The sequence below is a fragment of the Prionailurus bengalensis genome, chromosome D3 (genome assembly GCF_016509475.1).
Source record: "Prionailurus bengalensis isolate Pbe53 chromosome D3, Fcat_Pben_1.1_paternal_pri, whole genome shotgun sequence".
In the NCBI taxonomy this organism is placed as follows: Eukaryota; Metazoa; Chordata; class Mammalia; order Carnivora; family Felidae; genus Prionailurus; species Prionailurus bengalensis.
In genome coordinates, this window is record NC_057356.1 from 26,316,518 (window position 1) to 26,335,728 (window position 19,211).

General features: G+C 49.6%; 1 protein-coding gene across 2 annotated transcripts in view; it reads right to left on the bottom strand.

The window, feature by feature from the left end:
- Window positions 1–19,211, bottom strand: part of MYO18B (myosin XVIIIB) — a 258,283-nt gene that overhangs the window by 144,927 nt on the left and 94,145 nt on the right. For both annotated transcript variants that reach the window (XM_043558069.1, XM_043558070.1), the window contains exons 22-25: window positions 10,295–10,360; window positions 5,032–5,160; window positions 2,922–3,065; window positions 1,871–1,960 (exon numbers count right to left, since the gene is read on the bottom strand). In XM_043558069.1, coding sequence (XP_043414004.1) covers window positions 1,871–1,960; window positions 2,922–3,065; window positions 5,032–5,160; window positions 10,295–10,360 — 429 coding nt within the window. The remainder of the gene's footprint in view (window positions 1–1,870; window positions 1,961–2,921; window positions 3,066–5,031; window positions 5,161–10,294; window positions 10,361–19,211) is intronic.

The following is a 19,211-nucleotide window of genomic DNA, read 5'->3' on the forward strand; positions in this document are numbered from 1 at the left end:
CCACATCTCACATTACACTGCATGAATTTGCTTAGGAATCTGAAATTTGCAGTAGTCCCCTGGGGGCAGGGACTCTCTGGCTCCCGTCCTCATCCCCAGTCTGTGAACTCAACACCCAACTAAAGACAATAAGACCTCAGCACGGTGATCACACCCCCATCCCCACCGATGTAATCTCCAATCACATGTTCCTCTCCACCCATGAGAGGCGACCACTACTCCAAAGCTGGTGTTATTATTCCCATGGAAATATCTTTACACCACAATCATACGGTATATGCCCCACGCAATATACAGTATCAGCCTGCATTTTTAAAAAATTATTATGTTTGATATCATGTTTCAAATACTCTTTCGTGACTTAAATAATCTTTCTCCAGCGTTATGTTTTTGAGGGCAATCCACGTAGAGTCACCTATCTCTAGCTGAGGGGTCAGGAAACTTTTTCCATAAAGAGTTCGATACTTTTGGGCTTTGTACATCACAGAGCCTCTGTCACAGCTGCTCAGCTCTGCCATCGTAGCATGAAAGCTGCCGGAGACTGCACACGAATGGGTGGGCGTGGCCGTATGCCAATAAAACTTTATTTACAAAGAAAAAGGTGGAAAACTGGGTCTGCCTCCTGGGCCATTGTTTTCCTGCCTCTTTATTCGAGTTTATTTGGCAGCTCAATCTTTAATACAACAACATGGGTTCATTCATTCTCTTATTGATAGACTCCCATTTGGGGGTTCAGATTTCTTCAACACGACAATGCTGTTCCTGTATACTTCTTGGCTTTTCTTACATATGTGAGAATATATTCCACACAGAATTGCTGGAGCACACAGTATGGACAGGGTCAGCTTTCAGAGACAAGCCTAAGTTGTTCAAGGGTGAAGAGATCAAATATCGAATTACACTCCCACGGCAGCATATGGTTTCCTGCTGCTACACGTCCTTGCCGATATGTGGCTACATCAGACTTCGATTTTGCCAATCCTAGGTGCAAAACCGTACCTAGGGTGGTGTTAATTTGCATTTCCTGATTGGTAATTAGGTTGAGCATCTGCTCATGAGTCTATTGGCCATTTGGATTCCTGAACATTTGAACTCTTTTTTTTTTTTAATGTTTACTTATTTTTGATAGAGAGAGGGAGAGTGTGGGCAGAGAGAGAGGGAGACACAGAATCCGAAGCAGGCTCCAGGCTCTGAGCTGTTTACACAGAGCCGATGCAGGGGTTGAATCCACAAACTGTGAAATCATGACCTGAGCTGAAGTCAGATGCTCAACAGACTGAGCCACCCAGGTGCCCAGAACATTTGAACTCTTGAAACAAGAGTTCTCCTCTTGGGAGTTGCCAATTCCTCTTTTTGCCCATTTTTTTTTTTCCTACTGGAGTGTTTCTCTTTTTCCAGTTGATTTAAGAAAGCTCTTTATATGTCCAAATACCCTTTGCCGGTTACACATGTTGTAAATTTCCCTGCCCAGTATGTAGTGTGTCTTCCCTTTATGCTTGGATAAACAGAAGTTGATTACTTTAATATAGTCAAATGTATCATTTTTTCTCCTCGCAATTTGTGCTTTTGTGACTTATGCCAGAACTTCTTCCCTTTGGAGTCAGATGATATGGGTTTGAATCTCAGTACTATGCATGCTAGTTGTGTGGCCTTGGGGAGATACTTAATATCCCAGAGCCTCAGTCTCCTCCTCTGTAAAATGGGGACAAGGACAGTATGCCCCCACAGGGTTATTTTGAGGGGTTATTTGTAAACCCTTTATTTGAGGCTATTTTGTAAAGCACTTAGCACAGTGTCAGGCACATCATAATCTGCCCCATCAACACACGTCACCCCACACAGGGGACCCCACACAGAAGGGACAGGGTACCTTGCTCTCTAGCAGGTCTGCATTCTGCCGGAGTTCATTCCGTGACTTCTCCGATTTTTCTAGCTTCTGTCTCAGCATTGTGAGCTCCTCCTATAAAAGCAAACACCTTAACAGAAGCCATCCTGGATCAGAGGCAGGGCTTCCGCATGTGTTAAGAGTCCCGGGGGAACAGAGCGAGGGATTCTGCCAGCCTCTCTGTGACGATGCCCAGATGCTAAGTTCCCACAAGGGACTTTTTCTTTCCCCATTTCGGAATATCAGCGTCTCTGCTCGTGCAAGTCTGGGGCCACCGGGCTTGCATGAGCATCCCAGTCAAGGGGTGGAACGCAGATCCTCAGAATGAGTCCATTACTCGACCCAAGACTGCGTATGCCTGAGCGGCATGGGGAGCTTGGCTCTTCCTCCTCCCCAAGACCACCACTCTGCCAGTGGCTCTGCGTTACGCTTTCGGTACTGTCGTTAGGCACAGCCTAAATGCCCCCCCTCCCCCACAGCAGACCCCTGGGATGAACTATGGAATGCGCACCAAAAAAAGGAGTAGGAGGCTGTCACGGAAAGAGAATCAGGAAGACCTCTGTGCAAAGCCATTGTGCGCATGTGTGTGAAGTGGCTAATTTTGCAAGAATAGACAACAGCCAGGATAAACCAGAAACCGATCAAAACGGTTTCCCTGCAGAAGGCGGGCGCCACCGGGGTGGAAGGGACAGTCAGCACCTCTCGGAGAGGTAAGAAGTTAAAAGGCTCAAGATGCCACCACCACGTCTCCCTGGGACGACCAGCATCACGGTCAGTGCTCGTGTGCCCCTGGGTAGTGATGGGGTATCTGACCAGCACCCACAAGCCCAGTGTAGAGCTGGACGTGGGACGGAGGGTGGTCTGTGTCTGTGTTAATGACAGCAGAGTGGTATCTGGAAGGCGGCAGCAAGGCTTCCGAGCAGAGCGTTTCTGGATCACGAATCCGCAGAGTGGAGGCACTGAGTCTGGAAGCAAGCGTTACTATGGGGGTGTGAGGACGGGGCCACCCCGCGTCTTGCCTGCCACATGGACCGACCTCCTTGGCGTGGAGCTGCTCATCCCCAATGGTGGCACTCAGCAGGGGCCGGAGGGAACCGAGGAGCCGCCACCAGGACCAGTCCTTGACCGCCAGGAACACAGCCACGTTCTTCTGGATGCACCGCGCAGCCAGGCGGCGAATCTGCGGGGAAGGGAAACCAGAAACTTGAGGGGTCCTTCCCAACCCGGTAAAGGCAAAGGAAAGAGAGCAAAGGGGGTGGGAAAGGGGTTGGAAAAAGCGAGTTCCATATCTTAACGGAAGAGGTTGGGTAACTCACACATTTAAAAAGCTTCTTTGACGGGGGGTGGGGGGGAGGGGAAAGTGGGCGATGGGCAGGGAGGAGGGCACCTGTTGGGACGAGCACTGGGTGTTGTATGGAAACCAATTCGACAATAAATTATATTTAATATAAAAGATAAAAAAGAAGCTTCTTTGCAATGGTATTGTAATAGTATTGTCTGGTGACGGCCAGTAGCTAGCTGCCCATGTGAGCACAGCGTCACGTGTAGACTTGTCCAATCACTAGGCTGTGCCCCTGAAACTGTCACATTGTGTCAACTGTACTCAAAAAAACAAGTAAATGCACACTTTTTTTTTAATTAAAAATATTTTTTGAGAGCTTTCCATGGAGTCGGGCTCTGGGCCTCAGACATTATACCACAACGTAATCTTGCATGACCTAAGAAGAAGGAGAAGTCACCTCTCGTAAGGGCATCAGACGCAAAATCACCGCGAAAGACAAAAAATAAATAAATAAACGATCCTTGAAAGTCCCTGAAACTGCCCGCAAGATCCAAAGGCCATGATTGTGTTGCCGGTTGATATTTAGGGGACAGGTATCACTTTAAGTGTTATTTAAATACGAACCCCATGCTGCTCAAGCCTGAGTGAGCGCTTAATAAAGCACCAGTGCTGGGCCCCACCCCCCAGACGGTCTGATTGAGGAAGTCGGGGTGGGGCCGGAGAATTTGCATGGCTAAGGAGTGCCCAGTTGGTGTGGATGCTGTTGGTCTGGGGACCATACTTTGAGAACCACCGGTACAGATGGGGAAACTGAGCCACAGAGACGCCCCCTCCCCCCAACCCTGGTCACCTGCTCAATATCACACAGCTTCCCGGTGGTGGGGTTGGGATTTGAAACCCCGCAAGTCTGGATGCAGACAGAATCCAGGGCATTAATGAACCTGTCTTCTAAATCATTCTGAGGCATAAGCTACTGGAAGGCAGTGGGCCAGTGGGGTTGCCCACAATATTTTAATTATTAACGTTCTCGCCTTTTTCTGCTTTTGCCAAGCACGTGTACTTGAATTTACGAATTCGCATCAACTGGGGGCACATGTAATGAGACCCCATGCTAGTGGTAGTACTTAATAATGAGGACCTGGAGGTAACGGGAGCTGGCATTTGTTGAACAGTGTGCCAGTCTGGGGCACGGACTAGACTCGGAACGCATGACCTCATTTCACCTTGACCTAGCTCCTAAGGGGTGGGTCTCCACTGTTCGTCTCCAGAGCTGTGCTCTATAATGTGATGCTCAGGGGAACCATGCACGCATTTCTCTACTGCACAAGCTACAGGGAGGAAGGAAATGCAGTCTCCAGGGTGGCTCAGGACTGCGGACTCTGAGCTGCCTCTTCAGTCCCGAAAGCCTCAATGGCCAGGTCCTGTCATGTCCTGTCTGCTGGCCCATGAGAGTCAAGTTCTCCAGAGATGGAACAGGTTGAAACCATAACGGACCCGGGAGGGCTTGGACACCCCCATGATACCTAGATCAAGTCTGACATCATTGGTCATTTGATGTCAACGTCCTAGAAACAATCATCACATCTTGCAAAATGTCACTTTAAAGTCCTCCCATTCGGGGTGAGCCTATGGACCGACAGCACTGGCACCATCATGGGAGACCTGCAGACCACCACCCCTCCCCCGCCCCATGGTCACCCCAGACCCACTGGATCTGGAACTGCATGCTGAAATACCCCACAGGGTTTCATGCCCAAGCGTGAGTGTGCGAAGCGCGAGGTTACCGCGCCCAGATCAGCTCGGATGCTGCTTTTCTGGGATCTCACACCTCTGCAGGGGTGACGAGGCTCACTGGGTGCCATACCTTCAGCTTCTTGAATTCCTGCCGGGACAGAAAGCCCTTACAAGCTGCCTGGAATAAAACGATGCTGTGAGACGCCAGCTTCTCCCGCTGCTTCTCAAGCCTGGAGACCACGCCTGCCTTAAGGAAAACCTGGAGGCACAAAAGGTGACCGGTGACTCCTGTGCGGCTGAATCAGATGGTCTGAAGAGAGAGGGGGTTGCCACTCAACCCAGTTTTCTTGCGCCCCTCCCCCACCGAGATATTTGTTAGCAGCTGCCTGCAACTTAGGGTCTAAATTGTCAAAACAGGGGTCCCCGGGTGGCTCAGTCGTTCGGGCGTCCTTTCGGCTCAGGTTATGATCTCGCACTCTGTGAGTTCGAGCCCCGCGTCAGGCTCTGTGCTGACAGCTCGGGGCCTGGAGCCTGCTTTGGATTCTGTGTCTCCCTCTCTCTCTGCCCCTCCCCCACTTGTGCTCTGTCTCTCTCAAAAATAAAACAAAAACATAAATTGTCAAAACATCTTATCTCCTCACGAGTCCTCTTTTCCTTCTTCTAGCCCTTGGGTGCTCAGAGCACCGTCCCCAGGAGTGGCATTGTCACCACCGGGGAGCTTGTTAGAAATGCTGAATCTGGGACCCCACCTGCTGAATCAGAGCGACACTGTAATGTGACCCTCAGGGGAACCATGCACACCTTCATTTCAAAACCACTGTCAGGAGGGACCTGCCTAAACGTCTCTGCACCAGAATTGCTTTGCAGTCAGTGGAAGATGCAGATTCCCAGGCTTCACCCCAGGAAAGGCTGAATCCGTGGATTTAGTGGCAGGCCTGCGATTGTACGTTCTTTCCGATAAGTGTCGCTGGCCCCCTGAGAGAAGCAGTGCCCTGGAAATATTCGGTCCTGCCTTATAAGGAGGGGCGGAGAATGTGGAGGGAGTGAGGGTGGCCCTCCTCGGCCAGGGGAGGAGGGGGTCAGGCTGGTGCCACCCACAGAAGGTGGTCAGGCATCCTAACAGAAAACAGCTTGCGGTCCACGATTTCCAGGCCTCTGCTCATGCATAATGGATGGAGGCCTTCCGCAGCAAAGTGATCAATGCCTCCTTGACACCCCGCAGGGCCGCCTTCAATATACTGCGGGGCACACAGAAGGATTTTCTGAGAACCTAACGCTTTGGGGCCAGGCCTGCTCTGCCCACCTGGTAGGGTGGTTACTGTCAGTCTTACCTCCCCGGAGTCAAAGGAAAGATGCCCTAGCAGCTTGGGACTTGAGTCGGTGACGGGGGCAGGGGACGCTTTTCACATGCCCTCGTCAAGCTAATGTTTATGACCAGCCTGCCGTGTTTCTCTGCCAAACGTGGCTTCTCACCCCAAAGATGTGCAATTTTCTAGGGGCACTGGATGACTGCATCTTAGTGATATTATCAAGTAATTGGGGACGTTATCAATCAGTGTTGCAGATCGGAACCAACCACTTCACCTGATACGTGCAGGTAAAGTACTGAATGTACATCATCCTGTAGGGTAGTTATTGAGATCCCCCCATTTTATGGAAGGAAAGACTAAGGCTGACAATAGCATTTCCCCCATGACCCTCCCCTAGCAAGCGGAAACAGCAGAAATGTTTCCCTCCGTCTGACTCCAGACGGGACTATAGTTATCACTGAATACAATTAACATTTGCATGGCATCTAGATTTTTCAAAGCTCTTTCTCCTCTGTCCCATTATAATAAAAACAACCTTATGAGGAATCTATTGGCCCAGGGAGATTATGTAACTGACTCAAGTTCACCCAGCAGGCGATCAACAAAGCCAAGTTCACCTCCAGCACCCATTCTCAACGTCAACACGAGGCTTCGTTTCTTCACTGGCTATCGTACAAATGCCTGAAGTTTGGGGTTGAATTGCAATTTGATTCCAGGTGCACAAAGGGTCTCAATCGATTGTCCATTCCCTTAAACCTATTTGCTGTAATGGCAGCCACCCCGCCCGTCCCACAGAGAGCCCTTCCTCAAGGCGAGGATGAGAATCTGCACGCCCAGTCGGTGCCAACTCTGTTTTGCAACCTTCCCTGGCTTTACAGGACACTTCCTATCAGCCAGAGCCACCGAGACAATTAGCCTCACTGAAATAAAGACACGACTGACTCATTACCTATCAGATTGTCTCAATAATGACTGTATTAATTTCACAAGCTAGTGAGTCCCAAAAGCTGCTATAAAAAAAAATCAATGATCAAAATGATGACAGCCCTGGTTCGTATATTACAAAAGGCGGCGGGTGCTTCCAAAACCACTATTGATTAAGTATGAAGCTTTCATTAAAAAGATAATTGGAAGCGACCATACACACAATGGGAATAAGTCATCGGCTCTGCAGAATCTTATCTTGATTTTTTTTTCCCTTTAAAGAGCATATTGCCAACCAGAAGGCCAACTGCATGTGGGATTCCACCTTTTTCATAAATGTCATGGCCCTCAGCACAGGCCTCGATAAGGCACCAGGGGCTGAGAATCACAAAGAAAAGTCTAAATTATTCGCCTTTCGTGGGTCCGGCGGCTTATCAGACGCAAGCAGAGTGTAACATCTCAACATCCTCACATTTAAGGAAATCTACGGGGGCCACCGCGATGCAAACTGTTTTTCCTCTAAAAACACTGAGGACCAAGGTTCAAAATTCTGATATGGCAGAAGCTCCCATATCTGGGACTGCTGAGGAATTAGTTTTTGTCCTAGTAATTTTCTGGATTAGAGGGGTTTCCTTCTCGAAACATTCAAATCTTATCCTATTTGATAAGCGTCTTGTCCCAGTGACAAACGCATTCAACACGTAGATGACAACTGACTGCTTTCCCACAGCCAACCTGGGGGGTGGGGAGCAGTGGCTCCATTTTACAGATGAGGGAACAGAGGCTCAGAGAGGCTAAATCAGTCCCTAGAGATTCATAATTAGAAAGCGGGGGAGCAGAGGGGCAGGTGGGTGGCCCAGGCAGTTAAGTGTCCGACTCTCGGTTTCAGCTCAGGTCATGATCTCACAGTTCGTGAGTTTAAGCCCAGCATCAGGCTCTGTGCTTGGGATTCTCTGTCAGCCCATTCCCCACCGGTGCTCTCTCCTCTCTCTCAAAATAAATACATATTTGAAAAGAAAAAAGAAGTGCCCAGTCCTGCCGTGCCTCCTCTGCCCTGAAAGATTGCAAAATAGCCTAGCTTCCAAAGGATACGCTGACTTTAATTTGCTCTCGACTGCTGTTTTAACGAACACCGAGCATTACTTGAGAACAACAGTGTTGGTTTTGTTTGTAATTGGGATGTTTCGGCTTCTAAATTTCTTTTTTTTTTTTTTTAAATTTTTTTTTTTTCAACGTTTATTTATTTTTGGGACAGAGAGAGACAGAGCATGAACGGGGGAGGGGCAGAGAGAGAGGGAGACACAGAATCGGAAACAGGCTCCAGGCTCTGAGCCATCAGCCCAGAGCCCGACGCGGGGCTCGAACTCCCGGACCGCGAGATCGTGACCTGGCTGAAGTCGGACGCTTAACCGACTGCGCCACCCAGGCGCCCCTCGGCTTCTAAATTTCTTGCCCTCACTCTGTGAAAGTATGTACAAAGACTTCTCTTGCCTCTGTTTTCTTCCTTGCTCTACAATAGCGGCCGGGCTCATAGAGACTGATTTTTGTATTCATGAAATAACGGAGTCGTTATCTAGACCAGTGGTTGTCAAACTTGAACATGTGCTGGAGTCCCGGGGAGGGTTTGCTGCAACCCAGACTTCTGGGTCCTACCCCCAGAGTTTCAGATTCACTAGGTCTGCGCTGGGGGTAGCTGAATGTTTATGCTTCTAGCAAGCTCTCAGGGGATCCTGCTGGTCTAGAGACTGTATTTTGAGAACGGCTGGTCTACGTGGATAAAGTTCTTGGAGCTGAAGGACAAGGCCTCTGAATCTGGGCCATACCGACGTGTGTGTAAAGAGTGTGTGTAAAGAGTGTGTGTTCGAGTGTATGGATCCAGGGCCATACGGGCTTTCACGGGAGCTGTAACTGGTCTTCTAGATAAGCGTAAGGCCTTGAAAGGGGGCTTACTTCCCAGAGGTGCACCTTCCCCTCCTGGAAAGAAGGGATTTACTAATTATCTCCCAGGAGCTTTTGAGGGAAAGGAGGAACAATGTGTGAAGCGGAAGCCCAGCAACTGACAGGTTCCTTCCTTCTACTGGAAAGGTCTGCGAAGTCCCAGTCGCTGCCAGCTCCGGGTGGAATAAATCAGGTTGAGACGCCAGTAGACTAAGAGGCTTGCGTGTCTATGGGGCAATGACTATATGAAAACCCGTGAGCTCGCCAAAGCAGGTGCAATGGGACACGCTACTCAGGGGCCCCAGAATGACTAATGGTCAATGATGCCACCATGGTGGGTTTCTGGAGAACCGGGGCCCTTCCCCAGCACCTCGCGCCTGGAGGTGGCAGGAGATCGACAAAGGTTTATTGGTTGATGTTAGTCAATCAGGGGATGAGGGTGGGAGGGCAATTTTCCCTTTGGTCAGTTTTCTCCCCAGTTTCTGTTTCTATACTTTGCAATTCTCCCTGCCTGCCGCATGGTCCTTGAGTTTACTTCCCAAAGCAGAGCCCATGGGACACTAGCTCCAGGAGCTGGTAAGGGATCTTCCACAAACACAAAAGGATGGGACTCCCCTTGGGAAGCCCTAAATACAATATTTTCCCGCTTGAAAACTTGGAGGCTATACAGGCACATCCGGACTCTGTGAACCTCTTCTCTAAATGTTGAAGCGTTATTGGAAAAGCCTTGGGCTCAACACCAGTTTGAAAAAAGTTATTTCCCTCAACGTTAATGTCATGTGCCTTCTCGCGGAGCCCTAACTTTTCACTTACTGCTGCTAATCAGCTGGGACTATTCGCCGGGGTACTGTCGGTTGCCAAGTAAAAGTTAACCAGGCTCCGGGTGAAGGTGAGTGCTTCTTCTCGGCTTTTACGGCAGCTCTTTCTAAGGCTCGGAAATCCCTGCTGAGGTCCAGGATGTGAACTCTTCCAGACTGCTGAGGTCCCTGGGAGTGTAACCTCTAACAAATGATATTCCCCAATGTTGTTGCCTCCCACGTAATACCACTTTATCTTCCTGGCCTTGTAAGACGGGCAGGGCAGAAAGTCGCTAGCCCTGTCGTCAGTTGGGTGAAAAGGAGGCCCACACAGGTCGTGGATGATGCAGTAGGACCAGAATCAGGGTTCACCTGGGTCCCTGATGGGATGAGCAGAGTGACATAAAAAGGAAGCTCTACTCACCTGGCTGTGCCCAACAACCACCGCCTTCTTCTCCAGATCCAGGGTCTGTAGGAGCTCGTCCACAGCCTGGGGAGAAAAGTTAGATGGACAGAATGAGGCAGGCTCCCAAAGCGGGAGTCAGGTTGGCTGGATGGCTGGTGCCTTGGGAAAGAGGACGGCTCCACGTGTGTTTGAGTCTGAGCAACTGAGCCCCACCTCACCCGGGCAAGGACAAAAGATGAGCATGTATTGAGTGCCTACTGTATGCCATCCACTCCCATGCTGGGACACCATGGATACCATCTCCTGGCATCTCCCTAGCAACCCGAGGTGGGTCCTCATACTACTGTGCCCGCGTACAGAGGAAAAAAACCAAAGACACAAGAATAAATGAAGGATGTGTCTGCTATGGAAGATGGTATGGCAGTTCCTCTAAAAACTAAACCTCGAGGGGCACCTGGGGGAGCTCAGCTGGTTAAGCGTCTGACTTCGGCTCAGGTCATGATCTCACGGTCTGTGAGTTCTATCCCCGCGTTGGGTTCTGTGCTGACCGCTCAGAGCCTGGAGCCTGCTTCAGAATCTGTGTCTCCCTCTCTCTCTATCTCTCTATCCCTCCCCTTCTCGTGCTCTCTCTCTCTCTCAAAAATAAATGATACACATTAAAAAAATTTTTTAATTACACCTAGAATTATAGTGGGATCCAACAATTCCCCTTCTGAGTATATACCCAAGAAGAGTGAAAACAGGGACTTGAACAGATACACCCGCGTTCATGGCAGAGTTATGCACAACAGCCAAAAGGTGAAAGTAACCCAGTGTCCATCCACAGGCGAATGGATTCACACAATGTGGGATATACACCCAATGGGGTATTAATCAGCTTTAAATGGGAAGGAGATTCTGTCACCTGCTGCAACATGGATGAACCCTGAGGGCAGGATGCTAACTGAAATAAGCCAGTCAAAGACAGATGATCCCATTACACGAGGTGCCTAGCTAATCAAACTCACAGACACAGAAAGTAGAACGCTGGTGCCACGGGCTGGGGAGGGGGAGTGGGGAGTTAGTGTTTACTGGGGACAGAGTTCCAGTCTTGCGAGATGAGGTGTCATGGAGGTGGACCGTAGTGCTGGGTGCAAACACTGTCAATGTACCTGATACCCCCGAACTGCACATTTCAGAATAGTTAAAACAACACATTTCATGTTATGTAAATTTTACCACAATTTTTAAAACACGAAGGCAGGGACGCCTGGGTGGCTCGGTCGGTTAAGCATCCGATTTCGGCTCAGGTCATGATCTCGTGGTTTGTGGGTTCGAGCCCCGCGTCGGGCTCTGTACTGACAGCTCAGAGTCTGCTCGGGATTCTCTCTCCCTCTCTCTCTGCCCGCCCCCACTTGCTCACGCGCACGGTCTCTCTCCCTCTCTCAAAATAAATAAATAAATTTAAAAAAATGATGGGGCGCCGGATGGCTCAGCCGGGTGAGCGTGAGACTCTTGGTTTTAGCTCAGGGTGTGATCTCGCAGTTTTGTGAGTTCAAGTCCCGCGTCGGGCGCTGCGCTGACAGCACGGAGAGCACCTGGCATTCTCTCTCTCCTTCTCTCCCTGCGCCTCCCCCACTCACGCTGTCTCCATCTCTCTCAAAATAAACAAATAAGTAAACTTAAAAAATTAAAAAAAAAAAAAACACGAAGGCATTTCCCCAAGGTTATAAGTCACATGCGGGCAGAGCCAGATTGGAATCAAGGTCAGTAGAGCCACATGGCAACCTCAATGACATCACCCCTTCACACGCCCAGGGTGGCTCCAGAGGGACCCCAGGAACTTCAGAGGGACACTAGGAACTTCACGCGCTGTGTCACTGAGGTTGGCTGCAGCAGCCTCCCCAGCACTCTGTCCCTTCCTCGCTGTTCTTGCCCAAGACTCTGCCTCACGTTCACAGATATCAGCTGAATAAATGACATGGCTGTTAACCTCGCGTGCCTGACCTTGAGTCTGGGGGGAAGCCTGCACTTCATCCCTTATTTCCCTCTGCTGCACCTGGTACCGGTCTATGCATACAGCAGGAGCTCAATGAATACGATCGCTGAGTGAGCAAACAAATGAGGGATCCCGCAGAGGTGGAAGGGGTGCGGGATGGAGGGGGAAGGGCAGACCCACACAGGAGAAACAAATTCAACCGGGGGGAGATTTCCTGAATATGGCATCGGCCACAGCACAGCCACTTAATGGGATTTTCCTTTGTCATCAAGGTCTGCGGGGTCTGAAACAACGCTGGGGGGAGATTTGTGCCCTCAGAAAAATGCGGGTCACACCTGGTTCCTTTGGGCCTCCGATTCCCCTCCTAGTCCACCTCCACACCACCCCTCATGGACCTTCCATTCGCTGAAAATCAGTCTATTTTCAGAACAAACTGTCAGGAAAGTAATTGCCACACTCAGGAAACAAAAGGTATTATGGGCCTGGTGTAATTTAGTAGATGAGTTTCAATTCCGTGGGTCGTCAGCATCACAGAAAATTTCCTAAGATGCTTAAAAAAAAAAAAGCATATTAAAAGTCTGGTCCAAGACTATAATCTAGGAGCAATTTTCCTCCTTTGACCTCCTGGAAGAACATTCCATAATGCTCCTTCCAAAATTCAGTGGTTTCACTTATGACATGTTAGCCAAAAAGTGTTCCAAGGGAGCTATAGGCAGCAAAATGCATAAAAACCAATATATCCAAAACACAGCATCTTTCCTCTCTGCACAAAAGCAAAACAAAATAAAAATTGACTGAAAACAAGACAGATGGAGGAAAACTAAATGAAAGCTACAGCCAGTGAATTTCTGAAATTTTTCTAAGTTGACCTTGGACGTAGCATCCAGAGTAGATGTTTGAGGAGGGGGAACACTCAGGACCTGTAGGGAGATCCACCTTGGCTGAGATCCTGGTTTTACCACTCATGAACTGTGCGACCTTGGATAAGCACTTTACTTGGAGCTCTGGGTCTCTCTTCAGAACGATGGGGAAGAAATGATCACATCTGCTTCAGAAGATTCTGTGGCTGCTCCTGCAGCGAGCTCCATACCGTATAGTAAGTGCTCAGTAAACATGATGAGCTAGTCCTAATGACCTTGAGCTAGTCCCACTGGCTCCGTCTTGGTCAAAACTTGGTAGAGGTGCTATGGAACATAAACCAAGCTTCTATTTCTCGGGCACACCCAAACACTGCCAAAACACACACCCAGCCATCCAATATCCGAGGATTCTTGCCTGTACCCTCTCTTTCTTAGAGCCCTGTAGATGGCAAAGCCAAGAAGATCAGGCCTAACAAAGACATTCTGTTCCACTGACCTGATATTACAGGTAAGAAAGCTTACGTCCCAAGTGATAGAGCCCCCGGGTGGCTGCAGTCATTGAACAATGCTTCTGACCCTCATTTTCTTGCAATATGGCAATAAGGTTCCCTGCCTAGACCTTACGGTGTTGGGACAATTCATTGAGAATATGCGTAAAGGTCTTTGTAAGCGATGTTGCACTTAATTGCTGTTATTGTTATCCTAATGAGTATTACTCTCAGATGGAACTTTATGAAATGGGCACATATGTAGGTCAATTATCAGCGATTGCATTTGTTTCTACATAATGTAAATCATTGTCCAACAGCCAGTTGGTGGAAGACAGGGCAAGAATTCGGATTACTGTGACAAACCTCTCCCTGGTCCCACATCTTTCTGGAATCAGCGATCCCACCCTAATTGTTCAGATATTTGAGGTCTGCCCCTCCCCATATGGAATGCTGCCTACAATGTTGGCCATCCTGTCCCGAGGAAACAGTTAAATGGTTTCCTCTTGTGCTTTTGAGCCTGAGCATGGCTCTCAGTGCTTTACACACACCTCATTTTATTTTCAAACGTCTGTGACAGGTACAAATTCATGCTCGTTTTACAGACAAGGAGAGCGAGGTCCAGTTGAATGAAGTGACCCGCCAAAAATTACGCACTAGGAAATGGTGGAGGAAGACACAACTCCAGGGAATCAGATTCTTGAGTTTGTTCTCGGCCCTCTGATGCTACGATCCTGTCCAGCTCCACTACTCAGTGGCTGTGTGGCCTTGAGCAAGCCACACCTGCTCTCTGCTCCTCCGTACCCTCTTCTAGGATATGGGGTAATCATGCCTATCCCTATCCTCCAAGGATGGAGTGGAGATTTAAGGTCACAAAGGTAGCATGTAGGCGTAAGATTTACGGAATGGTGAAGGAAGGAACTTGATAAATTCTCTGCCCCCCGCCCCACCAAAAAAAAAATAGTGATAAAAATGGATACAATCTTCAGAAACAACAAGTTCCATACTCTGGAAATTGAGCAAGGGCATACAACAGGGAAGCATTTGTGCAAGAGAAACTATCGAATCTCCGGTAAGAGCAGTCGGAGACTGTGACAACCTTGACCTGGGCTGCTCCGGTCCCCATCAAACTCTGGCAGTGTGGTAATCCCACCAGGAGGAGGCAAGCTGTGAAAACCAGTGCCTTTGCTCCCAGAAGGGGCCCACTTGCATAGAGGGACGTACGGGCAAGTCCCACACCCAGGATCGTTGTTAGAAACAGTGGTGATCTTGGCAGCAAGGAAATGGAGAAGGTCAGTGGCACAGCTAGCCTGATATTATCATCAGGATTGGGGCCAGAAATGGGCATTGACCAGCCAGAAACTTGACGAGGAGATACAGGGAATGGACAGTCATGTGGGCCTTGATAAGCCCCCACATACTCTTGGGCAATCTGGAGGGAAGCACACGTGCTCGGGGCTCCACGCAGGACAGGAGACACTGACCGAGCCCTTAGCTATCTAGACGTCTCTATTCAAACATAAGGCCCGGGCGCCTGGGTGGCTCAATCGGTTAAGCGTCTGACTTTGGCTCAGGCCATGATTTCATAGCTCGGGGGTTCGAGCCCCGTGTAGGGCTCTGTGCTGGCAGCTCAGAGCCTGGAGCCTGCTTCGGACTCTGGGTCTCCCTCTCTCTCTGCCTCTCCTCTGCTAGTACTCTTTCTCTTTCTCTCAAACATAAATTAAAAAAAAAAACTAAAAAATTAATAAATAAATAAAGGTAAGGCCACATACATGGGCGGAACATCTATGAGAAGCCAAAGAGTAAAATCTGGGGCACAAGTGTAAGTGTCCGATCAGATGACATTTCCCAACCCGCATGTAGCTCCATTTGAATTAGGTAAAGGCTCGAAAATTCAAGGTGCTGTGCTGACCGCTAAGCCATGCTAACAAAAGGAAACCCTTGAGAATCCAGGATTTATAATAAAGACAGGAATGAAAAACCCGAGTGGAGACATCAGTAATCTCTTACTGCGGGGGAGACAGACTATACATCTAGTCCAGATAAGTGGCTAAATAATTGGGGGAAAGATTAGAATCTGGAGATTCTATGATATATTATCTATAGTGTCCAGTTTTCAGCAATACACACACACACACACACACACACACACACACGCACACAGGCATACAAAGAAACTGGAAAGTGTGACGTACCCTCAAGGAAACGAACAAGCGAATCAGTCACTAGAAACCCTTTGTGGGCTTACGCGTGGACTTAACACAGATAGTCAAGCAGCTATCACATTGCACGCACAATGCTCACTGTCATGCCCAGCGCCTGCTACGTTTCAGTATGTACTAATAAGTGGTGGGGGGGGTCTGAGGTTATGAGGCCCCCTTGGGCACTGCAGTGATAACGCACCCCTCGCCTCCACCCCTCTAGGCTCCTTGACTGCACGTGGGAGAAGCCCAGCTCATGCCCCCACTGACAGAGCCCCTCTGGGTCCTAGAATTTTGCAAAGAGCTCCCTCTTCAATGTTCAACAAGGATGTGGTCTCACATCTCAAACAGTCAGTGAGAGACTCCAGGAATAATGGAGACCCGCAGCTGGGAATTCTTCTCCAACTCGCTCCTAGGTGAGTGGTGTGGGGAAAAGCATCCGTGTGTGTGGAACTGAATGCTTACCCAGAGGACCACGTGGCTGCTGTGAGCATGGCACCTCCTCCCTGAAACCCACACCATGACCCAAAGGCCACCACGGCCCAATGGCTGCCATTTGTCGCATACCTGCCATGTACCGAGTGCTTTGTTATGCCCTGTTACAGGTTGCCTGTGGTCGCGTAGCTATTGAATATCAAGGGGTGTGGGTGAGTGGAAAGAGAGATGGCAGAAAGGAGGATTGGAATATAAGTCTGTCTGACTCGAACCCACATGCTTTCAGCCACTGAAGCTCTCCCTTAAGGGTGGGACTATGTCAGTGAGGTTTAACTCCATATGCTCAGAACTGTAAATAGAATGCATGCACACACACACACACACGCACGCAATTGGGTTGGTCAACACTGAATGTAAAACGTGTACAATTATTAGAGCAGTAAACCTGAACTGGAGGAAGACACTGAAGGGAGGAAGAAAAGGATGGTAAATACATTGCGGAGGCTAAGGCCACGGGAACCCCTGAATCATGAGTCAGCACGCTGCGAGTGGACAGCTCCCCCTCCCAGCCGTGGGCTCCTAGGGGCCCCTCCCCGGAGGAAAGGGGCTTGGACAGATTCACGGGCGACGGGGGGTATCCACAAGGGTCTGAGATGGAACAAGAGGGGCCTTCAAGAAGATAGATTGACATCCCTTGATTGTGTTCTTCAGATCGAGTCCCCAGGGACAGAGATTTTGTTGGCTCAAATCAATCAGTGCTGTAGGCACTCTGCGAAGAGGGCAGGCCCTAGGGTTTCCTTGCATCGATTGGGGAGACTTGGCAAGTCCTGCCTGAGCAGCAGAGAGATTGAAGAGACCAGAATCTGAGACATGGCCAAGGTGAGCGGACCTGCCTGAAATTCCACCATTATAGTCACTCTGGGTGGGCTTCCGTGCAGGTGCATGCACAGTCTTAGCCAGACGGGATAAGCGGGGACAGAAGAACGGGACCCAGTGATCAGAGCTGGGGACGGGGTTATTCTGGAGACCGGAGCACGTGCCTGGGTGTCTAGAAGGGCGTCTTGAACAGCTGGCGATGGGGGTGAGGATACTGCGCCCTGGAGAGGACCACGGAAGGACAAAGCAGACTGGACTTCCTTCGTGATCTTGCTTAAGCCAGTTCAAGTAATGAAGGTCGGCTTTCCATGCCACACCCCTGCCAATGATTTCTCAGTTGACCATCACCGACCACCTGTTAAAGCCCAGACTCTCTTGTTCTGCCAACAGTGACCCGTGGCCTGGCCTCTGCCAACATCCTCAGCCCCTGTTCATGACGCTCGGCATCTTTTGTGCTCCAGCCACGCTAAACTACCCATGCAACCTCGTTACTGATCTCTGCACGTGCTGTACCCAGCACGGGTTGCCCTTCGCTCTTTCTCTCACCTAATACCTCCAAATCGTCCCATAGGGTTCAATTCAATCGTCACCTCCTCTGAGGTGTCTTCCATGAATGCTACACTCTCACCCCAAATGTTTTAGTGAGGTGTTCCCTGGGGTGTCCCAAAGCCATCCCTCTGTATGGAAATTGCCTGCTTTAGCCTTTCCCTCACCCAGTGAGACTGTCTTCTGTCCATTCCTGTATCTCTGGCACCCAGCACAGAGCCTGGTGCAAAGCAGCCACTTGGTCAAAGCTCGGTGGAATCAAGGATAACGACTTTAAATCAACATCACGGAAGGCACATTCGGTACAGAAATTCACCAGATACCTTGCCTATCCTCGCAAGGCTCCCGTTCAATGAGGGATCAATCATGCTACTCCATGCTGCTGAACTCTGCGCTTAAGAACGGTTAAGATGATAAATGTTAGGCTGGGTATATTCCACCACAACGAATAGCGCAAAAGCCCTGCGTGCAGAATCCGAGAGCCTGAGTTCGAATCCCAGCTCCACCAGAACCTGGCTGGGCGGCGACGGCCTCAGTCGCCTCCGCTATAAAATGGGGCTAATTCCCAGAGTGGGAAGGCTTTATCTTTTGAGGTCCGTTTCAGGTGAAGGATCTGGAACTTTTTCACATCGTGCCTGCTCTGTGATCAGAGCTGGCACATAAAAGGCACAAAGTATCCAGCGGGTGCCCACCTAATGAGTGTACCTCATTAGGAAAGACGGCACCCTTGGGTCAACGAGAGGCACGTATTAGGCACACAGGGGACTTCATCAAGGCCCGGCTTACACCCTGACAATCAGTTCTCTCTGCTGCCATCTAGTGTCTCATGACCATATTGACCTTCTCTGGCTGTCAAACTCGTCGTCTTAAATCCTGAGGTCTTAACTGCTTTGCACACAGAGGCTGACAGTTGGGCCACCCAAGCACGTGTTCATGTATAATTCATGGTGTATCACGTTGCCTGGCAAATGAATATTTATCAGCTTTTTCATAAGAGGCAGGATGGTGTTTCCTTTTGTTGCTACCAAAATTCTATGCTGTAGCAAATGAAATTTGTGAGCAAATAAAAAGAGAATAAGAAGGAGCGAAAACTCCCAGCCAAGTCCATTCCACTTGTAATTTTCCATTTTCCGAGGCCCTCCAGCATGTGTATGGAGGTGGTTTCAGTTTGGCTACAGGAGAGAACTGCTGAGTCGTCCAGAATAGAATCGTCCCATATGCTGTACCTATTGCCCCCGCAGAAAACTCCCCCACACCCCACTTCTGTGCTGTTTTCGACGGCAGACGAGCCCCAGACCCTTTCCGTGGCTCCCCTCCAGATGCTCTGAACAGAGATCAAGTTTGGGGTGAGCCAGGATAAGGAACCCCGAATGAAGACTGGTCCAGACTGGACGGTGGCATCGAGCCAGGCAGTCTCATGACTTCCAGACTGGGCTGCCACCAAGGGAGAGGATGCCCCTGCAGCAGCATACGAGCTGGGTCTGATGCCCCCCCCCCACCCATGGTGGGTGAGGAGGTCTACATAGAAGGTACTGCCCTGTCTGCAGGAGG